A 23973-nucleotide genomic window follows, 5' to 3' on the forward strand; every position below is an offset into this window, starting at 1 on the left:
TACAGAAGTTCATATCGAAAGCTCATTGTCTTTCATGGGAGCAGAAGTGAGTTGATTTCCTGTCAGTGACACCCTAATGGAAAAAAAAGGGAATAGATTATCTTTATAACTCCAGGGTTTATAAGGAAACGTGTTTACTGATGTCATCATTTCTGAAAATATTTATCTAAGTACCTGTCTGTACTTGGTGCCAGGCTGGGCATTTCACAGCAGCAGCTGAGGCTGAACAGGAAAAAACATTGTGCTCACCTTACAACAGATAAAAAAAAGCCCCCTGGATTTCCCCCTCCAATGTTCACCAGTCAATGAGATTTGCATTGACCCATCTGGGACCTGACAGTCATTGGCGCTTCTGGCTCACCAACAATGCAAATCATGCCTTGCCTTAAGTTAGAGTTTATGGGAAATGCCCAGAAAAAAAGAAAAGAAGGAAAGGAAAGGGGGGAGGAGAGAGAGAGAGAGAGAGAGAGAGAGAGAGAGAGAGAGAGAGAGAGAGAGAGAGAGAGAGAGAGAGAGAGAGAGAAGGAAAGGAAAAGTCTCCTAGAGGAACTCATAGAAAGACGTGTGGAATGAACTAAAGGGATGAAGACATAGAGCCTGAGTAGACACACACACACACACACACACACACACACACACACACAAGGACTTATTCTGTGCCCTTTTGTGCCTGTAGTGTTACATACTCTCTGGATGGCAGAGCCAACAGGCATAAGAATAGAGAGGATACAGGAAAAGAGAGCAACATCTGTGTGCAGGATTATACGGAGGATTCTTGATTCCTCCTGAGCCAGAATATATGAAGAGAAAAGGAGCCACTCCCTGACTTGATAGAGAGCAGAACTATGGGAGGGAGCCNGGAAAGGAAAGGAAAGGAAAGGAAAGGAAAGGAAAGGAGGAAGAAAGGAAGAAAGAAAAGGAAAAAGAAAGAAGGAAGGAAAGAAGGAAAGAAAATGAATTTATTAAAGTTCCTTTTATGTCTTCTCTCTAACTCATTTAAGTCAGGCCTCATTTTCATTTAAACCACAGTGATATGGAAAATAATAACAATAGGTTTAATAACTAATATTTACATAGTGCTTATTATATGCCAAATACTTTGCAATTATTATTACATTTGATCTTTTCAACAACCCTGGGAGGCAGGTGGCATTGTTATCCTCATTTTACAATTGAGGAAACTGAGGTAAATAATGATAATAAAAATAATAACTAGAATAATTGCATGATGTTTACTATGAGCCAGGCACTGTGCTAATCCCTTTACAAATATTATCTCATTTGATCCTCATAATAACCCTGGGAGAAACATGCTATTTTATCTCCATTTTATAGTTGAGGAAACTGAGGTTAACAATCATCATCAGTGATAATAATACCTAAAAATTGCTTAGCTCTTACTGTATGCCAGACACTGTGGTAAGAATTTTATACATATTATCTCATTTGATCCTCCCAACAACCCCAGAAGGTGGTGGTTATTATTTTCCAGATTTTACAGCTGAGGGAACTAGGGCTAATAATATTAATGCATAACCCTAATATTTGCATAGCTCTTACTGTGAGCTCGAACTGTGCTAAGCATTTTACAATTATGTCATTTGATCCTCATAACACTCCCAGGAGAAACATGCTGTTTTATCCCCATTTTACAGATGAGGAAGCTGAAGTAAACAGGGTTAAGTAACTCATCCAAGATCATACAGCTAGTAAATGTTTGGGGCTGGATTTGAACTCCAGTTTTCCCGACTCCAAGTGAGTCACTCTCTCCACTCCATCAGGCTTGGGGTCAGGATGGACCCCAGTTCCTATCCTAGCTCTGACACTGGCTCTGTGTCCCTAGGCAAGTTCTTTGGCCTCTTCGAGCCTCAGTGTTCACAATGGACTAGTAACCTCGTAAAAGGAAGAAAATGCTTGAGACACTTAGCATTTGCCAGATGATAAGGGCAGCTTTGCAGTACAGTGGATGGAAGAGGGCGTAGAGTCAGGAAGATCTCAGTTTCAAATCCAACCTCAAGTACTTACTAACTAACTCAGAGCAAGTCACTTAAACTCTATTTGCCTCAGGTTCCTCATCTGTAAAAAGGGGATGAGAACAGCATTCACCACTCACAGGTGTTGTGAAGATCAAATGAGATCCTATTGGTAAGGCATTTGGAAATGCCTGGGACATAGTAAACACTATTTAATGTTAGCTCATGATTATTATTATAATTAAATGTGAATTATTGTCAATGAAGATAGAAGCCCAGTTTTGGAGAAGCCAATGTAGCGAGGAACTGCCGAGTTTTGTGTGGGCTCTGCTGTTTCCCAGAGAAGGCTCAGGATTTGCTAGAGATTGGGAAAACATCCACAGAAGATGTATTCTCTGGTCTTTCGGTGAAAGGGACAACAAAAATTTTCATTTTGTAAATAGAAAGCGTTTTTGTTTCTTGCTTGGAAGACAGCTAAGGATGGAGAGAGAAGTGTGATCTGTCCCTCCATATGACCATCAGGAAGGCCAAAGTCCACGTGAATGGGCTTCCATCTTAGAATCATGGGTTCTAAGTATGGGTTCCAAGAGAAAGGAGCAGCAAGGACTAGGCAATGAGAGTTAAGTGACTTGTCCAGGGTTATATAGCTAGGAAGGGTCTGAGGTCACATTTGAACCCAAGACTTCCCATCTCCGGCCCTGGCTCTTTATTTACTGAGCCACCCAGCTGGCTGTGTGAACTGACATTTGTGAAATATGCTAAAGACAGAGAGAAAAGATGGGCAAGATTAGTTTGTTTGAGCTATCTTAGAGGCAGAAGGAAGAAAATCAAGAATTCAAAGAAAAAGAGAAAGGAAAACTACTCTATTCTACTTTTATCACGCTCCTGTTTAATCTACCATGGAAAATAATCTCCATCTTAGGAGATCTAGGACAGCATTGATGACTAAGAGAATGGTGCCCAACGTTAAATAGAGGACTGGCAGAGAACATCTTCAGGGTCCCAAAAGAATGTGTGAGTGCTGGGTTCCATTCAGTGACTTCGATAAATCTCGGGGAGCTGGAGAGATGCTGCAAGAGCTAAAGGCAGACAGTGACATGGGGTCAGGAGTGTGATTTGGCAGCCCTACAATGAATGGCATCTTCAGCTTCAGTAACAGAATAAGGGACCTTCATCAACTGCCGACTTTGACCCTGACCAGTCCATCTTGGCCATATTGTTTTGCTCTAGGCACCATATTTTGGAAGGACCATAGCGGGCAGCTAACTGGCTCATTGGATAGAGAGTTGGTTCAAATTTAGCTTCAGATGCTTTCTAATTGGGTGACCCTGAGCAAGTCACTTCACCCCCATTGCCTAGCCCTTACCACTCTTCTGCCTTGGAACCAATACACAGCATTGATTCTAAGATGGAAGGTGAGGGTTTAAAAACAATAAAATAGAGTATAGACCTAAGAAGGTCCCCAGGCTTCTCCATACTGCCAAAAGAGCCCACACCATCTAAAAATGTTTAGAACATTGGTGGAGATGATCTTTGGGACTCCTTACAGTTCTCAAATTCTGTTTGCTCTGGGGTTGTACCTTTCAGAACCAGAGGCTCCATTCTATATCCTCCTTAATGACCAGTTCAGACTTCCCACAGGGGTGAGAAGCAAAAGCCCAAGTGCTTGTTCTCTCCTTGTCAAACCACACATTTCCACACAGGCCACCACTTCCTCCCCCCTGCAGTGTGTGCTGTCACAAACATACACACCACCAATGTTGACACACATTTATGCTGTACACATTATGTGGAAGTCTAAAGTCTACTGAAACCAAGGGTTGAGCCTTTGATTCCTCTCTACAACATGGAACACTGGTGTCAATCTAAAAAGAAGGGGCAGGTAATTGGATGGAGATCAGTGGTCTGCCATGACGGTTTAGAGGAGGTTTTTTAAGCTCTTTGATCCCAATAACAGAAGAGAGGAAAAAACACACACCTACACACCCAATCAGCCAGATCAGTGAATGTCTCTTGCTTTGTCAAGCTAGCACAATGGATGCTGGTGCCTCCTTCCTCTCTGCCCTACCTCTTTCCCTCTCTCCTTCCTTCCTTCCACCTCTTTCCCTCTCTCCTTCCTTCCTTCCATCTCTTTCCCTTTCTCCCTCCTTCCTTCCACCTCTTTCCCTCTCTCTTTCCTTCCTTCCACCTCTTTCCCTCTTTCCTTCCATCTCTATCCCTCTCTCCCTCCTTCCTTCCACCTCTTTCCCTCTCTCCCTCCTTCCTTCCACCTCTTTCCCTCTCTCCCTCCTTCCTTCCATCTCTTTCCTTCTCTTTTCATGAGCTGAGCAATGCACCCTCCTCCCAAAAAATGCACTGAAACCTTTTTTTTTATTCAACATAAAGCTCTAGAGAGACATCTGAACAGTGTTACTATGAGGAAGCTGAAGAGGTGGTAACACAAAGGGCTCACTTCCCTGGTGTGCCCATTTCCTGCCTGCCAACCAGCCTCTGCTTCTGTCCAATCCCCAAAAGAGACAGAAGTAGCCCCTTCCTGAGTGGAGCATCATTTTGAATGAATTCAAGAGGAGGAATCTCCTTATCACTCCTTCTTATCAAACCAAACTATGCAGACATTTTGTCTCCTAATGATGAGAAGCCCAGGAGATGGAGATGGTATGTGGCTGCCCGCAGGGAAGGAAAATCTTTGTAGATAAATTATGCAGACTTCCAGAGGCTGACCTGCACCAGGTCCTCACCATACAGGGGGTGGAGCGGGGCTCTCTTTTCCAGGGAAGAATATTCTATGAATTCCATGGTAGAGCTGCCCACTCTCTTCCCACTTCCTGAACATATAGGCAGGTCAGGACAGGAGTCTTCAGTCATAGGCTTTACTCAGGAAAGCTGCAGGGACCCAGCAATCTTCTCCATGTACCCTGCCAGTTAAAGCTGGAATTCTCCTCAGAAAAGAGCGATGCATCCAGAACTGGGCCTTGTCTCTTCCTCCCTAATCTTACTGCCTCTCTCACCTTATGCCCAGAAGCACTGAGGTTTAGTGCCCCGAGTTTGCAGCCACCCCCTTCCCTTATTTACCAACTGCTTGTATGCATCTATTTTCCCCATTTATAAATTTGCAGCAAGAAGAGAGACTGCTGGGTCTCTCCGAGGGAAAGATATAATTGGGCAGGACTGTGGAAAGCAAACTGCTGGGTGAGTATACTGTGATTGAAGGATCCAGGTTGTAAGGATGACAAGTGGCCTGACATGTTTGGGATGCCTGTGGAGTGAGACACAGGAATAGCGAGCTTCCCATTTGCAGCTAACATCTATTCCGAACAAGGTCTGCTTCCAGATCCTTCAGGGTTTACAATCCAGAAAGGACAAATACCGAAAGAGACATCAGACTGCTTCTCACTGGAGCCACAGAGCAGGGCAGATACTTCTTAACAATTGGCCTCAGTCTCCTTTGTTGGCCAATTATCCATCTCCTGCCCACTGGGCTGTAAGGGTCACCCAACAGGCTGTCCTGGGTCCTCTTCTCTCTGTCTCTCCTTGTGCGTCTGTCCATCTCTCTCATTTTTCTCTCTTTCCTTCCCTTCCCTATTACCAGTCCTAGCTTCCCTCCAGGCTCTGCTCCCAGGCTACCTCAGACAAGAAGCTTCTCCTGGCCTCCCTCCTCCCTTCTCACATTAAGGATTCTCCCCTCCCACAAAATATCCTTGATCTGCTTATCTGTCCGCATGACTGAATCCTTTCCTACAGCTGGAGTTCACTGGGGGCACAGAATCTTGTTGCATTCCATTCTTCACCTAACATGGAACCTTGTTGGTCATTGGTGTTGATGGGATGGGATGGGATGGGATGGGGCAGAACAAACTCAATTGAAATGAAATATAAACTGCCTTGTGAGGTACTGAGCTCCATATCCCTGGAAGTATTCAAACAGAGATCCCAACTTGGGAGAGATACTGTGAAAAGGCTGGATCACACCTTGGAGTTTCCTTCTGGCTTTGAGATTGAGCCTGATGAATCTCATTGAGAGCTACTCGGATGCATTATCCAAGCCCTGTATGATTTAAGGAGGGGAAGCATCCCGCTACCAAGAGGGAACAAAATTGAGAAAGACATTGGAAAGACAGTAATTGTGTTCAGCACAGGATGATTTCATAAGTTGTGGGAATGGCTGTGCTCAGAAGGAAGCAGCTCAACGTTCCCCTTTGGCCTTGTTTTAGGTAATTCTCTGCATTTCTGTGGGAAAGAGATGAGAGCAGCTGAGAGTCAGAACAGCCTCGCATAAATTGTGTCATGCAACAAAGACCTCAGAGAAATGGGGAGATCCCTTAAAATGGTTGGGGGGGGAGCCCCGCAGAAGCCTTGCTAAAAGAAAATTAACCAGCCAAGTCTTTCGTTTTTATTGCCTCCATGATTGATTTTCACAATTTTCACCAGAAGGGGACATTGAGTACGCTTGTCCTAGACGAATGTTTGTCTCTAGGGAGCAGGAAGATGGTCGAGGAACAGCAATGGACATAAACCAGCACAGGTTGTGTAGACTAAGGAAATCTCATGCACAAGACTTTTTTTTTAAAACTCTTTCCACAAACTTTTGCTGTATCTTTAGATGTTTCTCAAACTAGGAGTATTGGGAGGTGGTGGGGGTGGTGGGGTATGAACATAAGAGTTCTGAATAAGTGTGGAGGAGGAGCTCATCAGCTCTTCTATATTCACAGTAATGATGGGAGCCATTAGCATGGATGATACTAAACTTGGATTTAAACTTGGATTACCCAACATCAACAGGAAGGCCAGCCCCATCTTGATGGGAGATGCTTTGGGGCGAGGAGGTTGTCTTTCTCCGTATCTCCAGAGCTTAGCCCAGTGCCTGGCCTTGTAGGTACTTCATAAATGCTTGATGACTTGCTGGATAACCAAAAACATCATTGCCTAGAAAGGAGGAGACCCAGCCAACTGATTGGGCTGCAATTTCTTCCCATTAACCCCCCCCCCAAAAAAATATATATATATATACATGTATATATACATATACACAAATATATGTACGTGTGTATGTGTATAGAAAGACAGAGAGGGAGAGAGAAGAGGGAGAGAACAGAGAGAGAGAGAAAGAGAGAGTGAGAGAACAGAGAAAGAGAGAGAGAGAACAGAGAGAGAGAGACAGAGAGACAGAGAACAGAGAGAGACAGAGACAGAGAACAGAGAGAGACAGAGAGAGACAGAAAGACAGAGAACAGAGAGAGAGAGGGAGAGAAACAGAGAACAGAAAGAGAGAGAGAGAGAGAGAGAGAGAGAGAGAGAGAGAGAGAGAACAGAGAGAGAGAGAGAGAGAGAAAGGGAGAGAGAGAGAGAGAACAGAGAGAGAGAGAAAGGGAGGGAGAGAGAGAGAGAGGGAAGGCTCCAGCCATTCTGCTAGATTTTAGCACTTCAAAAAAAGAGACAAGTGTTTCTTCTCCCCTCAGCTAGCCAGCTGTGGAATTAGCCTGAAAGGGGGAAAGGATCAGATTTAGTTTAGAAAAAAAATCAGGCTAAGACAGGAGCAAAGGGATCTTGACAGAGAGAGCAGGTTCCCAAACATTCTTCCTCATCCTGTGTGACTCATGTCCTCTCATTTTACTGGAGACTTTCCCCGGTTTCCTTAATATTTCCCCACTCCTGGTACAGCAGGGAGGCTGTCTCTGTCCTGCCTCTATTATCCCTCCCTCTGATGACCTGATCTGCTCGCTTACATTTTTCCCATCCCTTTTCCTGCACAAGTTTTGGTGGTAACATGCTACAACCTATTTTAGCCCACTCTATCTCTCCATGGTGACTCATTTTTCCCTGACCTACTTGTGATTGCCGAGCATGTATCACTTCATCTCAGATTTCTTTGCACTTGGCCATCCCCCCCCAACCTGGAATACCCTCCTTTCCTCATCTCTGCCTCATAGTTTTCCTGGCTTCCTTCAAGACTCAGATCAAATCCCATCTTTTGTGGGAGGCTCTTCTTGGTTCTTCCCATCCACATGCTACCAGTGTCTTCTCCCCCAAGGTTACCTACCCTCTCATATGAGTCTATCCATGGATATGTTGTATTCCACATTAGAATTTAAGTTTCCTGAGGGCAAGCACTCTTTTTGCCTTTCTTGCAAAAGAAAGCTCTAGGGCAGCTAGGTGGTACAGTGGACAGAGCATCAGACCTGGAGTCAGGAAGACCTGAGTTCATATCTAATACCAGACACTAGCTGTGTGACCCTGGGCAAGTCACTTAACCTTAGTTGCTTCAGTTTCATCATTTGTCAAATGAGCTCAGAAGGAAATGGCAAACTAGTGTCTTTGCCAAGAGAACACTTTATCAGATGCTTGTTAATTGACTAGCTGTCTTTGGATCATGCTTAGTTTTTATTCTTTGAGTTTCACACAGCTAATTCTATCCATTAGGCCATCTAGCATCCTCCTTTTCATTCTTCCACTACTCAATACCTTCCAAGCCCATGCAAGGAATGAGTTAGCACAGAGAGAATTCAAACCCATGATAAAGACCATTTAATTCCAGGTTTCTCAAACCCAAGGCTCCACTCCCCTCATACAATAAATATTTAGAATGCAAACTCTTCAAGAGCTAGCCTATTGAATTTTGTCTTTGTAATCCCAGAGCCTAGCACAGACCCTTGAGTATTTGTTGTTCGGTGGTTTCAATTGTATCTGACTCTTTATGACCCCATTTGGGGTTTTCTTGGAAGAGATACTGGAGTGGTTTGCCATTTCCTTCTCCAGCTCATTTGGAGATCGTCAAATCCTACCATTTGACAGATGAGGAAACTGAGGCAAACAGAGTCAAATGACTTACCCAGGGTCACAAAGCAAGTAAGTGTCTGAAGCCAGATTTGAAAGACTCAGAAAGATGAGTCTCCTTGACTCCAGACTGCTCACTCTATCCACTCTGGTGCGCTCCTTTGAACATAGTAGGTGCTTAATCAATATTGAATTAAACTGTGCACTTGCTGGGTGACAAATCATTATATTAAGTTCTATTGGGAGGGCTGAATTTATATAAAGAAAATAGAGATCCTCTTCTCTGGGAACTAGCCGTCTATTTAGGATGATAAGACTATCGAGTGACTAGGAAAAATCCCAAGGCGGTATGCACGCAGTAAAGAGTCTGTATGTGGCTGGAAAAGGAAGTAGCCAAAAGGCTCAGAAAATAGGGGAAGGGCTAAATTGACCCCTTGTGGCAATCCATTTTGCCATAGCTGAGGGAAAGGAATGTTGGCTTTGGAGCCAAAGGATACGCTTCAGATCTTGCCTTGGTACCTACCGCCTGCACAACTTTGGGCCAATCACTGAAATTCTTTGCACCTCAGTTTCCTCATCTGTAAAATGAGGGGATGGGCCTGGATGGCTTCAGAGAGTCCCTTCGTGGTCCTGACCGATGACCCCGTGACTCCTGAGATGCCAAGAAGCATCTCTTCAGGGACTCATGAGAAAACACGCAGGAGAATCCCCGAGTGAGAATGAGCAAAGGACGTGTCCACACCAGAGAAAGCACAGCTCTTTCCAAGTAACAGATAAGCAAAGACCTGATGGTTGATGTGTAAATTTGTTACTGGAATAAAAGAAAGATAAAATTTAAAAAGAAAAAGGAAAAAAAAGCTAGGATGGTTGGAGGAAACGAGGGACAACGGGAAGATCCCCGACTCCTGAATTAGAGGACTCGGGTTCCAACCGTGCCTCAGCCACTTGCCACCTGGGAGATGAGGGGCAGGTAAGTGGGGAGCTCTCTGGGCCTCAGTTTCCTCTTGTAAAATGAGAAGGTTGGACTGGGTGGCCTTCAAGGGCCCGTCCAGCTCCACGTCTCCGATCCCGTGATTCCCCTGCACCCCATAAGGCTGAGGGAGTGACGCCCACTGGGGCAGACTTGCTAAGAAATGCGTCTTCCTGAATTGAAGTCTGGAGATGCCTCATGAACTGGCAGAGGGAACAGGAGGCCACCCAGGGCTAGGAAAGCAGTGCCTTCCACAAGGTGCAAATGACTGCTGACCGACCGACTAAGGACAGAGCGTAGCTGGCGAGGAGACCAGGTTGGCCAGAGCAGAGGAGCCCTACTTGCCAGGGCACTAGTTGGCACGGGCACTCCCCCCACGCATCGCTCCCCTTCCGTGGCCGTGCCAGTGGCCAGTTTGGCAGCGGGTGACTGAGCTGGGGAGGCCGGAGCCCTCCCAAGTCTACCTGTCTGGAGGCAGGTGGCCCCCGTTCCAAGCTCTAATGGAAAAGTGCCTGAGTCACTGCCTGTGATGGGCTTTGCTATTTTTAAGGCCAGGCTCGGCTAAAAATAGCTCCCTAAGCCAAGATTTTAACGGCAGCTGACTGAAGCAGGAACACAGTCAGTATTCAATACCTGAGAGCCCACAAGCGAGAACGCCAGGGCTTTTTAGGGCCTGCCCTCTGCCCCCCTGGCATGCACCCCAAGAGAGGAGCAGGAAATCCCAGCAGGTGCGCATGCATTCGGCAGTTCAGGTCGCTTTTCCAACCCTTGCTAGTCGATCGGCAAGGCGTGCCTGCAGAGCACCCATAGGAAACTGGGCAGAGGGTCTGGGGCTGCTCCCCACCCATAACTGTTCCCAACAAGAACCAGTGGACACCTGGAAACTGCTCCGGGCGGTCAGTGGTGACCCAGAGGGTTACGATCACCTGCAACCCCTTCTGCTCACCCTCAGCCACTCCCAGCCGGTCACTTCCTTTCAGGGGGCCTGTTAGTGCTACAGGAAAGGGGCCATGGGTGATTTTCAGACCCAAACGCTCAATCACATGGTTAAGTTGGCCTAGGCTGATATTGGAAGCTACTGGGCAAGAGGCAGCTGGAGAGCCAGGTTGGGGAGCAGGGTCTAGAGACATGAGGTCCTGAGTTCAAGTCTGGCCCCAGAGACTTCCCAGCTGTACAACTCTGCGCAAGTCAGTCAATACCAGTTGCCTAGCCTTTGTTGCTCTTTTGCCTTCAAAATGATACTTAATCTCGATTCTAAGAGAAGGTAAAGGAGAAGGTTGGTGGGGGAAGAAAGGAAAGAAGGAAGGAAAAGGGAAGAGGAAGGAAGGAATGGAAGGAAGTATGGGAAATAAATTATTTAGGGGACATTGAAGACCACATTTTATTTGTTACAGAAGGAAGGAAAGAGTGAGAGAGAGAGAGAAAGTAGCTAATGGGCAGAAACAAGATCTTATTTGAAACCACTGTATCTACCTTGGTACCTAGCCTAGCATAGGTACTCAGTGTTCATTAGCCAGAACAAATGAAATGATCTATGTGAAGTGTTTTACCAACCTCAAATCACTATATTAATGTCAACAATAATAATAACTATTAGTAATAGTGCTGTTTTAACAATAATAATGATAATAATAGCATGTATAAATGCTTTAAGGTTTACAAAGAATTTTATAAATATTATTTAATCCTCACACAACAACCCTGGAGGTAGATGCTATTGTTATTTCTATTTTACAGATGAGGAAACTGAGGCAGGCAAGGGTTAAGCAACTTGTCCAGAAATTTGCTTTTTCATGACCATCAATATTTATTATAAGAGTTTTGTTTTTATGTCTTTTTTGGTGGGAAAGGGGGGAAAAGAAAATCAATTTTCATTAACTGAAAAAAATGAATTTTAGTTTAAAAAAAAAGATTTTTAAAGGAAAAAAAAACCCACCTTACCCAGAGTCACACAGCATCTTCGGCCTTAATTGAACTTGGGTCTCCCTGTCTAGTCACATAAATGTGTTTAGGATGAAGAAGGTAATAGATCCATTGCACTCTGCCCTGGTCTGACAACACTGTGTTCAGTTCTGGGCACTGTGTTTCAGACACTGACTGGTTGAGTCCATTCAGAATACAGGGCACCTGGGATGTTAAGAAGATGGCCTGAAGTGATCCATCAAAAGAATTAGGAAGAGGAAGCTGGGTAGCACAGTGGCTAGAGTGCCAGGCCTAGAGATGAGAGAACCTGGGTTCAATTGTGTCCTCAATCACTTCCCAGCTGTGTGACCCTGGGCAAGTCACTTAACCCCCCTTGCCTAGCCCTTACTGCTCTTCTGCCTTGGAGCCAACACACAGTATTGATTCCAAGACAGAAGGGAAGGGTTTTAAGAAAAAAGAAAGAACTAAGAATGTTTAGCTTAAACAAAATCAGCCTAAAGGGGAACACGAGGGCAATATTTAGACACCTGAGGAGCTGTCATGTGAAAAAAAGGATCTGATTTATTCAGCTAAACTCTGGAGGGAAGAACCAAACGCATCGGTTAGGCGTAGCTGAGCGGCACATTTAGGGTTAACAAAAGGAAGACCTTTGTCTGGAAGTGTAGCTTTGTCGGGGTCACCCCCTCGTCACCCCGGAGTTCTTCAGGCAAAGGTGCGTTGAGCTATGCGATGGCCATTTGTTAATGCCATCAGAATGGAAGTTCCTGGTCCGTCAGGATTGTCTCATTCTCTGTCCTATCCCTGGCCCTCTGCACAGGCCACAGCAGACGCTTACTAAATGCTCATTAATGGGTTGATTGATTGATGTTGTAAAAAGGATTCTTTTTCAGATAGGGCTGAAGCACGTGTTCTCTGGGGTACCTCCCGCCTCTCAGGTGCTCTGAGTCTGACTTGTTTCCTAGCTAGGAGCCCTGTGTCTGTCGGCTGATGGAGATGAAAGGTTGATTAGTCCCAAGCTCTAACCAAAGCCCTGATCCACTGGTGCCTTGATCCAGAGCTCCACGCCCCATCCCAGTGCGGGGAGTCAAAGTGAACACCCAGAAGAAAACCTGCCTGGGACGTGCCCTAAATAGCACATAGAAACATGCAGAGAAGGGACATCTAGGTAGTTCAATGGATACAGCACTAGGTGTGGAGACAGGAGGTCCTAAGTTCAAATCTAGCCTCAGACACTTCCTAGATGTGTGACCCTGGGCATTGGTAACCCTACTTGCATAGCCCATACCTCTCTTCTGCCTTGGGACTAATACTTAGTATCAATTCTAAGGCAGAAAGTAAAGGGAAGGAAGGAAGGAAGGACAGATGCAAGGAAGGAAGGAAGGAAGGAAGGAAGGAAAGAAGGAAGGAAGGAAGGACAGATACAAGGAAGGAAGGAAGGAAAAGAGGAAGAAAAGAAAGAAGGAAGGAAAGCATGCAAAGAATCATGGGCAATTAGAGCTGGTCGAGCTAGTGTCCTATGACACGGTTGAGTCTTTAAGAGGTCCTACACCAAAAACTAAAGACCAGCCAAGCTACCCACCTGAGCCTTTGAAACCTGTTTGCCTCTGGGCTTCCCTTGGGCATCTCAGAGAAGACTCTCAGCCCACCTCTAGAACCCTGGCTGTTCATTAGGGCCAGTGGCCGACAATAGTAAATATTAGGTGCCAGCCCATTTGGACAAGTTTCTTTGGTTTTTTTTTCTAAAGCTTCAGTATATTCAGTGCCAGGGAAAGTGCCTTCTTCGTTCTCTGAGAAGATGGCCCAGGACAGCCAAGGCAGAAAAGGCTCTTTCTCAGTTCTTACACCTCAAGTCTAACCTCCAGACATGGGGCATGTCAGTGGCTGAAAGCTTGGCTGAGCCAACAAGACATCCATGAGGGCTCCATCATAGGCAAAAAATAGATCTGTAACTCCCAGCACAGCTGTTACACGGAGATCAAGTAGTAGAAAAGCACGAGGGCTCCATGTTTCAGACCCCAGACTGGAGAGCCAAATGGGCAGTGAGTCACCCGACCTCTTCCCATCTCACCCTTTGATTATGGTAGCATCAACCACCGCCCCAGGCTGTGGGTCTCAACTCCAGGATGGGAGGGGCAAGAGAGCCCTCTCCTTGTTCTGAAGAAACCTGAGCCAGGGCACAAATCAGAGCTGGTGGACTCTAGGATAGTCGAGGCCAGTTTCTCTGCAGGCAATTGGGAGTAGGTGGAGGAGACAAAATTATTGGGCTAAAAAAGGCAAGAGTGTGACTGTCGTGCATGTGAGTGTATGTATGTAGTAGAATGATCCTTACATCAGCTCCACCACCCCCCTCCCCAGAAAAAAAGCCATCTGGAGCCCCACGGGGCTCTGCTCCCACCCAGGCTGCATCCCAGTCAGATGGAAAACCCATGTGTGAATCTCGAGCAGAAATGCCCTGTCGGTGTCAGCCTCCTGTTCCATCACACAGGCTCGAGCAATTTCCAGTTCAGCGCACAGCCTCGGTTAACCCTTGGGTGTCTCCTGGAACCTCGCTGCGGGCAGAGCCAGCTTCCCTTTGACGAATGCTGAACAGAGAGGTTGGGGGGCTGCCCTCACCTCCTGCTCGTCCTCCCCGGAGGTCCCAGGGCTGTCTGCATCTCCAGGGCATGCTGGGAGCCCACCTGCCTCCTCTCCATCTTTTAGGGACCAACGATGAAGAGAGAAATCTGTGTCTCTTCTTCCCAAAGTGGCCATCGGGCATGGGGAGGGCAGGAATTTGCCAGGGCTACAGGGTGGGGATGGGGAGGTAAACCTCCACCTGGGGGCCTGCCCGGCTGAGCTAAGGATTTGGGGTTGTGTTTTTTTTTTGTCTTTCCAGTGAGAAACGCCATCTACAAGTCAATGTCAACAACCCTGTGCAGTGTAGCTTACATGGCAAGAAGTGTACCGTCTCCGTGGAAACGCGCAACAACCAACCAGAGCCCGACTTCACCAAGAACCGTTCTGGCTTCATCCTCAGTGTGCCAGGAAACTAGCTAGCAGCCCCCGGGCTGGAGAGAGACCTTGGACGGGAGGGTGGGGGGGAGAAGGGGGCTGCAGGGGCCCTGGGGAGGCGGGGGGAGGCTCGCTGTCCCACCCCCCCAGCGCCTGCCTCCGCCTAGCCTGAAGGTTAGGGAGCAGACTCCCAGGAAGCTTTTTGTCCTTGCTAAGCATCATAGATTCAAATCTAATCTGCTGAATCGCCTGCTAATGTAGCTCAGGCAACCTGACTAGAAATGAGCTCCGAAGGGGCTTTCGGGGAGAGCACCTCCTTTTCCTCGCCCTTGCCCCTCCTCCCCACTCCCCAGAGGGGGCTCTCCTTCTCCTGCCTTGCTCTTGTCCCCAGCTTCCTCTTTCCCAATGTCCTGACACCTCCACTGGAGAAACCAAAGAGCCGGGGAAGAGGGAAGGCAGAAGGGGGAGGAGAAGGCTCGCCAAAGCATCCAAGCTCACGCCCAAGCCACATCGGCCACATCGCAAGCCACCGAAAGAGGATGGACTAGAGGGACCAAAGCCTGCCCTTGCTTGATCAAATCGAAATTCGAACGAGCGACCCTGCTGCTGACCTTGTAAAAGGTGGGGAGAAGCAGCCCAAAAGGCTGCCCTTTTTTTCCACTCTGAAAAGAGAATTGCACCAAAGAACTGGGGACGGAACCTGCTCAAGCCTGGAACTGAGTTGTGCCTGGCCAGGGGTCTTGGAGCCTCACATCCCGCCTCCCCACCCGGACTCCAACATCATCTGTGCTGCCGGGAGTCTCTCTGCCTGCGGCCCAAAGGCTCAGTGGGAGGCTGAAAGCCACCCTGGGTGTTAGCTTTGCCCATCGCCAGCACTAACCGCATCGGGCCGTTGTGCCCAGGACCCAAAAGCTGAGGTCTTCCCCAGCTCTGAAACTCCTGGCAGGGGCAGAAAGGGCCCGCTTGTGGTGTTCTGCACTTTGCACCACATGCCCACGAGGCGCCCAAAGGGGCCTCCTCTGTCTCCCACCCGTCCCGTGGAGGGTGAGCGTATTCCACTAAAATCCATTCCCTCTAGCTAACCACGCATCTCCTTCTCTACGCTGCCCGTGTAACCCGGCTCAGCCCCCGCTTCCACTCCCGCCCGATGCCCTCGCCGCCAAGCGCTTCTTTGTCAGGAGGACCGGCGAGAAGTGTGGCTCGGGGCTGGGAGCTTTTATATATATATACATATATATATAAATCTAATTGTATATCAGGCTTATTTTGAAATATATGAATGTAGTGGGAGGGAAGTGGCAGGGGGAGATTATGGAAAGTGGAGAGATTCATTAGTAATCAATTAATAATTAGAGATTAGTACTAGATCCTGGCACTGCTGGCCAGGCCAGGACTCCGGCCCTTCGTGCTGAACAAAGCCCGATCCTCTGAAACCAGGCCAAGAAGGGTCTCCTTCTTGCCACTCTGTGCCCAGCTAGAAGCATGTGCATCTCAGACCTGTACCAAGCACCAAGCAGTTGTGCCCAGCCCAGGCCGCCCATCTTATTCTCTGAGGCAGTCAAGCCAAGACGTGGCTTCTGTCCTGGGAGTGGCACAAACCTGGGATCCCCCAGGGAGAGAGGAGCGCTTCCTGGGCTGGGGGGCTCCTACCTGGCACCAGAAAAAGGGGGTGCCCAGGCATGAGGGGCCCCCAGGAAGGGTGGTTGATTGGCACCTCAAAAGGAAGGAAGAAACTGCATTTGGGGAACAAGAAAGAGTCAACTCCACCCCTGGATGATTGGGGGAAGAGGGAGAAGGGACTATTTGGGATTCCCCATACCCTTGTTTCTCTAGATCCTCTCCCCGTCCTCCTGTCCCGCGAAGGACAAGCCAAGTGCCTTGGTACAGCCCAGAGGGAAGGGAGCACCCACTGGCCCCTCAGCCCCCCCCAGTCCCATTCCCTCAACTCCCTTGCTCAGCGACCACCCCCATTTGCACTGGATGGGATTCCCCAACAAGGAATCCCATTGGCATTCTCCTCGTTGCCTTCTCTTTTTTTGTTTTAATTCTTATCAAAGCCATATCAAGCAGTAGCAAATAGAGGTCAGCCCGTCACGACGGCTTTCATAGCGAGTGCCCGACAGGCCAGCGGCAAAGTTTAGCAATATTCCTAGTGGTGCCAATTCCCCGTAGATCCTTGTAGAAGAGACCAGCCCCAGCTTTCGATCCCATTTCCACATATTCACCCAAGTAGCTTGCTTTGGATTATATAGTTGTAAAAATACTCTTAAGACTTGCCAAACGAGTCGTCATCGTCTTCTTCTTCGAGGCCAGGGTGAAGGAGGCCTTTGGGGTTGTTTTTTTATTTTTCATTCTTTTTGACAAAAAAAGGAAGGGAGGCCATTCTTTCTGAAGATCCAGTATGCTTCTTGGGCCCAGTCCCAGAGTCGCCGGCCTAAGCCCGCAGACATGTGCTGTCAGATAAGTGTATGCCGGTGACCTGCTTCAGGAAAGGGTCTCACAGGGAGCCATGACCAAAGACCGGAGGTGGGGATCTGGACGTGCCTTTGCATCTGGGCGATAGCAGGGAGGAAGAGGAGGAGGAGGAGGAGGAAGAGGAGGGAAAGGAAAGGGTTACCCATGGTGATTGTATGTAATGAAGTGTTTCTCTTGATTAAATTAAATCCAGTTTTTTGTTGTTATTGTTGGTGGTGCATATATTCCTATTTTTCATTAAATTAACTTTATTTCCAAAGCCTATTTTGATTCACCACGAAGAGCAATAAAGCATTGAATCTTATTTTTAAGGTTGTTCAGTCACGTGTCATTTTTAAACGGGGGCAGGGGGTGGGTAAGACCGACATGTCTTTACGAGGTGCCTTCTGTGGGCCAGATATCGGGGCTACAAAAACAGAGTGAGAGAATCTAGACTGACCCTCAAGGAGCCGGCCAGTTCCCAATCTGCTCTGAAGGAAAGAAGGCAAGTTACAGAAAATGGAGAACAAAATGTGTCTGGGGTTTTCAAATGAAAAGATTAAACAAAAGAATAAAATTAGGAGATTTTTTTTTTAAATAGTGCTAAATTTGGGGGCGTCTGGGTGGCTCAGGGCAGAGAGAGCAAGGTCTCGAGTCAAGAAGGCCCTAGATTCAAATCTGGCCTCAGATACTTCCTAGCTGTGTGACTCTGGGAAAGTCACTTAACCTCTTTTGCCTTAAACCAATATTAACTGTAAGATGGAAGGTAAGGGTTTAAAAAAAAATGGTGCCAAATTTGGGTGCTCGTCTTTCTCCCACCTTCCGGAGCGTCCCTTTCCAAATCCTTGTCCTTTACTCTGGGGCAACACCATTTGAAAGAGGGGACATTTTCTTGGCCTAAAAGGACTTGCTTCTAACTTCTCCCAGAACCCCAGCAAAGACCTTAGGGGAAGGCCCAACCAATGCAAAGTGGGGACAAAGGGGAAGCAGGAAAAGCAAATAAATAAGACTTTATGAAGCTGAAGGAGAAAAACTGGCAGGGGTCGGGGGAAAGGTGTGGGAAAGGGCAGAAAGGTGGGCCAAGAGGGCAGCAATCAAAGCAGCGGGTAATCCAAGCCTAAGAAGGAACTCGATGCCACTTGCTCTCTCCAGAGAGAAGACCACACGTGCCTAGCCTCCCTCTCTTGGTTGTATGAAATAATGAGGATTGCCTGGGGAAAGCCCAGCAGCTCTGCAGACAAAAGGCCAACACAGCTCCCTGACTGGCAGACTGCAGGCGTGAGAGGAAACGCCTTCCCCTGCCTTCTTTGGCGGCTCTCAGATGGGGGCATCGGTGCCACCCAGCTGTGGTAGCACCCAGAGTGGGGATGCCGAGGGGCTTATTCCCCACCACCACAAGGACTCTTCCTGCCACCTAGCTCCTCTCACCCACGGCTAGGCCAGACGATGATTGTCGGAGCCCATGATAAAGAAAGGCAGGGCTTCTCCTTCTACCCATTTTTGTCGTCAGGATTTGAAACGTGGCCGTGATCCCAGCTCCTGACAGTGCCAGCTTATGGGGCCTCACGCAGACTCCCCAAACCTGATCTCAGCTTGTCTGACAAGGATCACTTGAATGGAACTGACAGACCCAGCAAAAGGATTCAAATCAGATTCATCCAGAGAATTCCCTGGGAAGAAGGACATGGCAGGAGCAGACAGTGCCAGGGAGCCCGCAGGACTTGGGGCACTCAGACCCAAGTGTCAGAATGAAACCAAGGCTCAGGATAGGAAAGAGACACAAGTGTTAGCCCCCCTTCCCTCCTCCCCTCTCAGGCTGCCTGGAGCCAGCCCTTAAACCTTGGGAACAGCTGCTGAACCAGGGGGTGCCCCTCGCTCCCACTTGGCTCCAGGACGGATGGCTCAGAAACTCCCCCTTCCTGCCTTCCCTCTTCTCCCGAGTGTCAAAGTGCAGGGTACTGAGGCTGGGCAGCCTCATTCCATCCCCTCTTTTTCCCAGGGAGTCCCTCCCTCCCCGCCAAAGGAATCCCCCACACACCCACCCAAACCCGTCCACGCACGCCCCTGGAATAACCAGCCACAGAGAGGGGCCTGCAGCTGCATAATGGATGGTCAGTGCATTTTATTTAATCAGCACGGTACAAAAATAAATAAAAATAAGGGGAGGGAATTAAATTACAGCCAGACTGAGCTTCATGACTTTGTCAGATTATAAATCACACATACTTACAAACACGCTACACATACATACGAAATGAGACGAATATAAATTAATATTAACAACACCCACAATTTGGTCAAAGGAGATCTACAGAAGAAATTGCACTAAAAAAAAGAAAACGTACACCACACGCACAGGGGTAATTAGCAGTTTCAGATATACAGCTGTGGATCATTTCAAGTGGGGGGGGGGAAGGAGGGCAGGAAGGGGGGAAATGGCACAATTTTTTTCATGGCAAGTTTAACAACTGCTGGAACCAAACTAAACCCTAAATCTGCATGGTAAGAAATCCATCAATCCCCCCCAGGGCTGATGGGAAGAAAGGGGGCAAAAAAAGAGAGAAACCAGACACCGAGAAAGATTCCTCTGACTTGGTTTGTGCATGGGTGTAAATGTTCACAGCCATCTGTTCTAAGATTATTTTCTGAAGACACAAAGTGCGCCTGTTTGCATGCACAAGATCACTGTAAAAGCAACAATTAAAGAAGAAAGGGTTGGTTTTGTTGGTTTTTTTGTTTGTTTGTTTTTTTGTCGGTTAGTTTCTTTTTTTCTTTTTTTTTTTCTTTTTGTTCTAAAAGTATTCTTCATAGCAGCATGTCAGTTGTGTTCATTGCTTGCACACTCAAGTATATCAGTTGGTCCTTTACACAACACTGGTGATCCGTGCAGGGAAGGAGAGGGGCAGGGAACAATACACTTTACAATGATTTAACTACAAGGTTGATCTCTTTTCCTTTAGGCCCTAACCACCTCTGAAACTTTGACCTTCTCCTCCTCCTCCTCCTCCTCCTCCTCCTCCCCCAGGGGAAAAAAATAAATAAATACAGGGAAAGAGAAGGAAACAGACCCCAAACTGGAAGCCAATCAAAGGAGTCCCACCACAGAGTTTCATTCAGGCCAGGCTCCGCCAGCCTGACTTGAGATTAAGAGCAAGTCACCCCCGTTCCTCCTGCAGTGACTGGGCTCCTTCCGTGCCACATGGGGAGAACCAGGTCCCAGCAAGCCCGAGGGCAGAGCTCTTCACATGATGCGGGAAAAGCAGAAAAGGAACAACAGGCCGTGGGAAAAATAGATCAAGGGAGACCTCCAGCTGTCCAGCCGGGCGTCGTGCTGGTCCCTTTGCTGGGGCTCCTTCTTCCAGTTCCATGTTGAAAAAATATCTTACAGTCCATGTTAATGGCTCAGTTTAGGCCTCACCCCCAAGCCTGGGCAGATGCACTCCCTTCTCGCCATGCAAAGCAGGCACCCTCCCCTGCGTCCCTCTGGGCACTGCCGGGGGACACCAGTTGGCTGCCTGCTCTAAACCTCGCAAGGTGAAGGCCTTGATTTCACAGCTTTCTCTTCATTTTCTTTTCTTTGTTTAAAAAAAAATACATTTTGACTTTTCATTCAGAGACTGTTTTTTTTTTTGCTGCTGACTCCAGCAGCCCTCTAGTTAGTGTTCTACCTACCTAACCCTAAGCAAAATGCCCCTCGATCTTCCCATTCTGTCAGAATTCCAGCACCAACAGGGTAACCTTCCCCTGGGTTGTCAGGCCAGAGAGAAGACTCTTTTGTAGTGTTGGCCACCTTTGTTCCCCACAGCCCGGGTGAAAGGCTCCCTCCTCTCGGCCCTCCCCAAAGTCCCGAGCCACTAAATAAAGGTAGCTAAAGGAGAAGAGTGTCCACAATGTCACGAGCATAGCGTCCATGGCAGCCCCCAGTGGTCTCAGATGGCACGTCGTCAGTGGAACGGGTTCCGGGAACAATTTGGGGCCAAGTCCGAATTTCATAATTGTCTACAAGATCCAACTCCTGTCCTGGGGCCTGTGGGGGCTTTTCACAAGCTGTTTGGGGGTGCAGGTGGGGGCACTCTGACACCAGGGCAGGCCCAGATCAACTGAACCAAGTTGCAGGCCCTGGGCCATGTGGACTTGCAAGTGGCACCGGTCCTAAGCCAGGTACCAACTCCAAGAGTCCACTGGGTCTACCCACAAGGGAGCCAGGCTGCTGCCAGGCAGCTCTGGCAGTCTCCCCCATCCACAGGTATGACACGCCAGGTGACTAAGTGGCATTCTTGAGATAAATTATTCATTAGAAAAAGCAGGAATCCCTAAAGCACAGTCCCACCCCTTTTCCTGGGACTACCATAATCCAGATAGCCTAAAGAGCCTGCCCAGCTTCACTAGCCAGGGGTGGACACGTAGGGCCTGGGATAAAGCAGGGCAGGTCAGAGAGGGTGGGATTCTCAATGACAGGCCTTCTCTTTTCCCACTCTTGAGAAATTTCTCCCCCAAATACTCAGCATAACATAGGCTTAAAAAAAAAAATTCAAGATGGGTTTTCTTCCCTCTATCAGCCATCTCCTGCTAATTAATTAGAGTGATATGGGCCACACCGGCCACCAACAACATTTCTGTTGGTTCCAGGGCAAGCCAGGAACTGGGAGGGGTTCCGGCTCGGTGCATTAGCGAGGCCCAGGCTGACATCCTTGGGAGGAACCCCCAGTCATTTATGACACAGCTGCCACTTGAGGAAATGAATCTCCTCCCCTCCCTGGGATCGGGGAAGGGGACGGGGTAGAGCGGGTGAGGAAGGGGACTGCGGCCAGGAAGAGTAAGATCCATTTCCAGAACACGGGTCTCTGTGGGATGAGCTAAGGCCTCTCCATCTCGAAGTTCGACACCTCCTCGCTTCACCCCATTTCCAGGACTAGGCAAAGGGGGGAAAGGGGAGAAGGGGGCGCCCCTGAGGGGCAAGAGTAGCCAGTCCTTGGACGTTACCGAAAGCAAGGATTCAGTGGCCGGAAAACAACTTGGAAATCGTTCCCTAAATTTTGCAAAAGGTTCGCAGACAAAAATGCTCCCCGGAGCAGTCGGAAGTTAAGGGCCAGGGCTGGGCTACACCAGGGGTGAGGGAGGCCGATAACAGGGAGGCCCTTCGGTGGCTTTGCTAGACACGTATGTTCACAAAACTTTGTGTTTAATAATAAATTAAAAAATGTACTGTTCCCATAAGCCGCGGCACGCACGAGTGGAATTCACCGGTCAAGCCCGATAAGGAGCCGATTCTTGTCCTCCTGACTGCACTCATTCTTCAGGTCGGCAAACACCTGAGTGAAGTAGTGGGGGTCAGCATTAATCTGTAGCATCTTGGGGCTCATAAGATTGATAATGGAGAGGCAGCGGTCCCAAAATGCCTCCTTACAGCTCTCCACCAGGAAGGGCTTGAGGGGGTAGGAGATCTCATTGCCCATGTAGGAATAGGAGAGGTACAGGCAGGTCAACAGGACAGCCTGTAGCTCATGGTCCGTGGCGACCTCAGAGGAGATGACGTCCCTGCAGAGCATGTACAGGAAGACCACGTTGGCCGGCGTGATGAAGCCCTGGTCCTGCCAGCCCTGAAGGAGCAGTGAACGGTCAACGCTTCGCAACCAGAGCACTGGGTCCGTGGGGGACAGGTGCTTCAGGCGGTAGCATCTCCGGCACAGGAACTCACCCAAGCACCGCAGGAGTTCGCTGGTGGAGGCCTGGACGATGACCCGCTTGGGCGTCCCGGGAGCAATGGAGTTGGGGTGGGGGGCCTTCTTGACAGAGGACACAGCGGTCTGAGATCCAGACAGCTGGTTGGTGCTGGGGGCCGCAGGCTGGGTGGGCTGAGGCTGGGCAAACGTGGACAGGTTGGCACAGGAGAGCGACTTCTTCAGGTTCTCATTGTTCAGGTGAGTGATGTTGTTCTGGTAGCTACTGTTAGGCTGGACCTTCTTGGAGTTTTTCTTCTTGGCTGACACAGCCACGATCCTCTTCCACGGCAAGACGGAGATGATGGAGTGTCTCTTTAAGCTCTTGTCCTTGGCGTTTTTGCTATTTTGCACAGCAGTGTAATGGCCCACCGTAGCGGAGCCATCCTCAAAGAGCGTGGCCTTCCGGTAGCTGGGGGACAGGGACAGGACCGTGCCCATGTTGTCAGGTGAGAAGCACAAGCGAGAGGCTGGGAGGAGGCAAGGGCAGTCCACCTGGGTGCCCTGCCTGCCAGGGCCAGAACCTGGCTCAAGAATACCTTCTCCTTAGCCGCCCCTGGATTGGGGGGTTGGGACTCAGGGAGGGGCTGGACTCGGATGAAAAGCGGCCCCCTTCAGATCTGCAGAGAAAAACAAGATGGTTTCTCTTAGCATCAGGAGGGCTGAAGCCGCCTCCCTGGGATCCCCAGCTTCTCTGTGGCCACCCTTCTCTGCCGGGAAGACATCAGAAACCAAACTACTTCGTGCCGCACAGGGCGGAGAAACCCTGGAGGATAGCTTCCCCTCCCCGGCCAGTCAGGCCAGTCTTCCCGGCCCCCTCCCGCCTTGGCGCCGCATCCTCCTGAATCGGGACGCAGCATCTCTCCCCGGCCTCCATTGACTGCAGCATCACCCTCCCCCCACCTCCACTGCCAGTATCCCTCGCAGCATCCCTCTCTGCCTGCATCCTTCCATCGCCTTCGGTTCTGGCGGCGCTCCGGCCCGCTTCCCCCCCAGATCCCCTCCCCAGCCCCCGGCCCCGCAGCGGCGGTTCGGCTTACCGGGAGCTCGGCCCCCGCAGCTGCAGCAGCAGCAGCAGCAGAAACAGCAGAAGCAGCGGCGGCGCAGCGCGGCTCCTCCTCGGAGCTGGCTCGGCTCCCGCCCTCCGCAGTGCGCACCCGGAGCCGCTCCC

The 23973-nt window shown here is 48.9% G+C and overlaps 2 protein-coding genes across 2 annotated transcripts in view; one reads left to right on the top strand and one right to left on the bottom strand.

Annotated features, from left to right (window-relative positions):
- Nucleotides 1–14669, top strand: part of MYO1D (myosin ID) — a 399069-nt gene extending 384400 nt beyond the window's left edge. Inside the window, exon 23 of the mRNA XM_044675574.1 lies at nt 14513–14669. Within this exon, the coding sequence (XP_044531509.1) occupies nt 14513–14669 (157 nt within the window). The remainder of the gene's footprint in view (nt 1–14512) is intronic.
- A 7653-nt stretch (nt 14670–22322) lies between these two features.
- Nucleotides 22323–23243, bottom strand: CDK5R1 (cyclin dependent kinase 5 regulatory subunit 1). The gene has a single exon (XM_044676228.1). It carries the CDS (start codon nt 23241–23243, stop codon nt 22323–22325), a length of 921 nt encoding a protein of 306 aa, XP_044532163.1.
- Between the last annotated feature and the right edge of the window lie 730 nt (nt 23244–23973).

The sequence above is a fragment of the Gracilinanus agilis genome, chromosome 4 (genome assembly GCF_016433145.1).
Source record: "Gracilinanus agilis isolate LMUSP501 chromosome 4, AgileGrace, whole genome shotgun sequence".
In the NCBI taxonomy this organism is placed as follows: Eukaryota; Metazoa; Chordata; class Mammalia; order Didelphimorphia; family Didelphidae; genus Gracilinanus; species Gracilinanus agilis.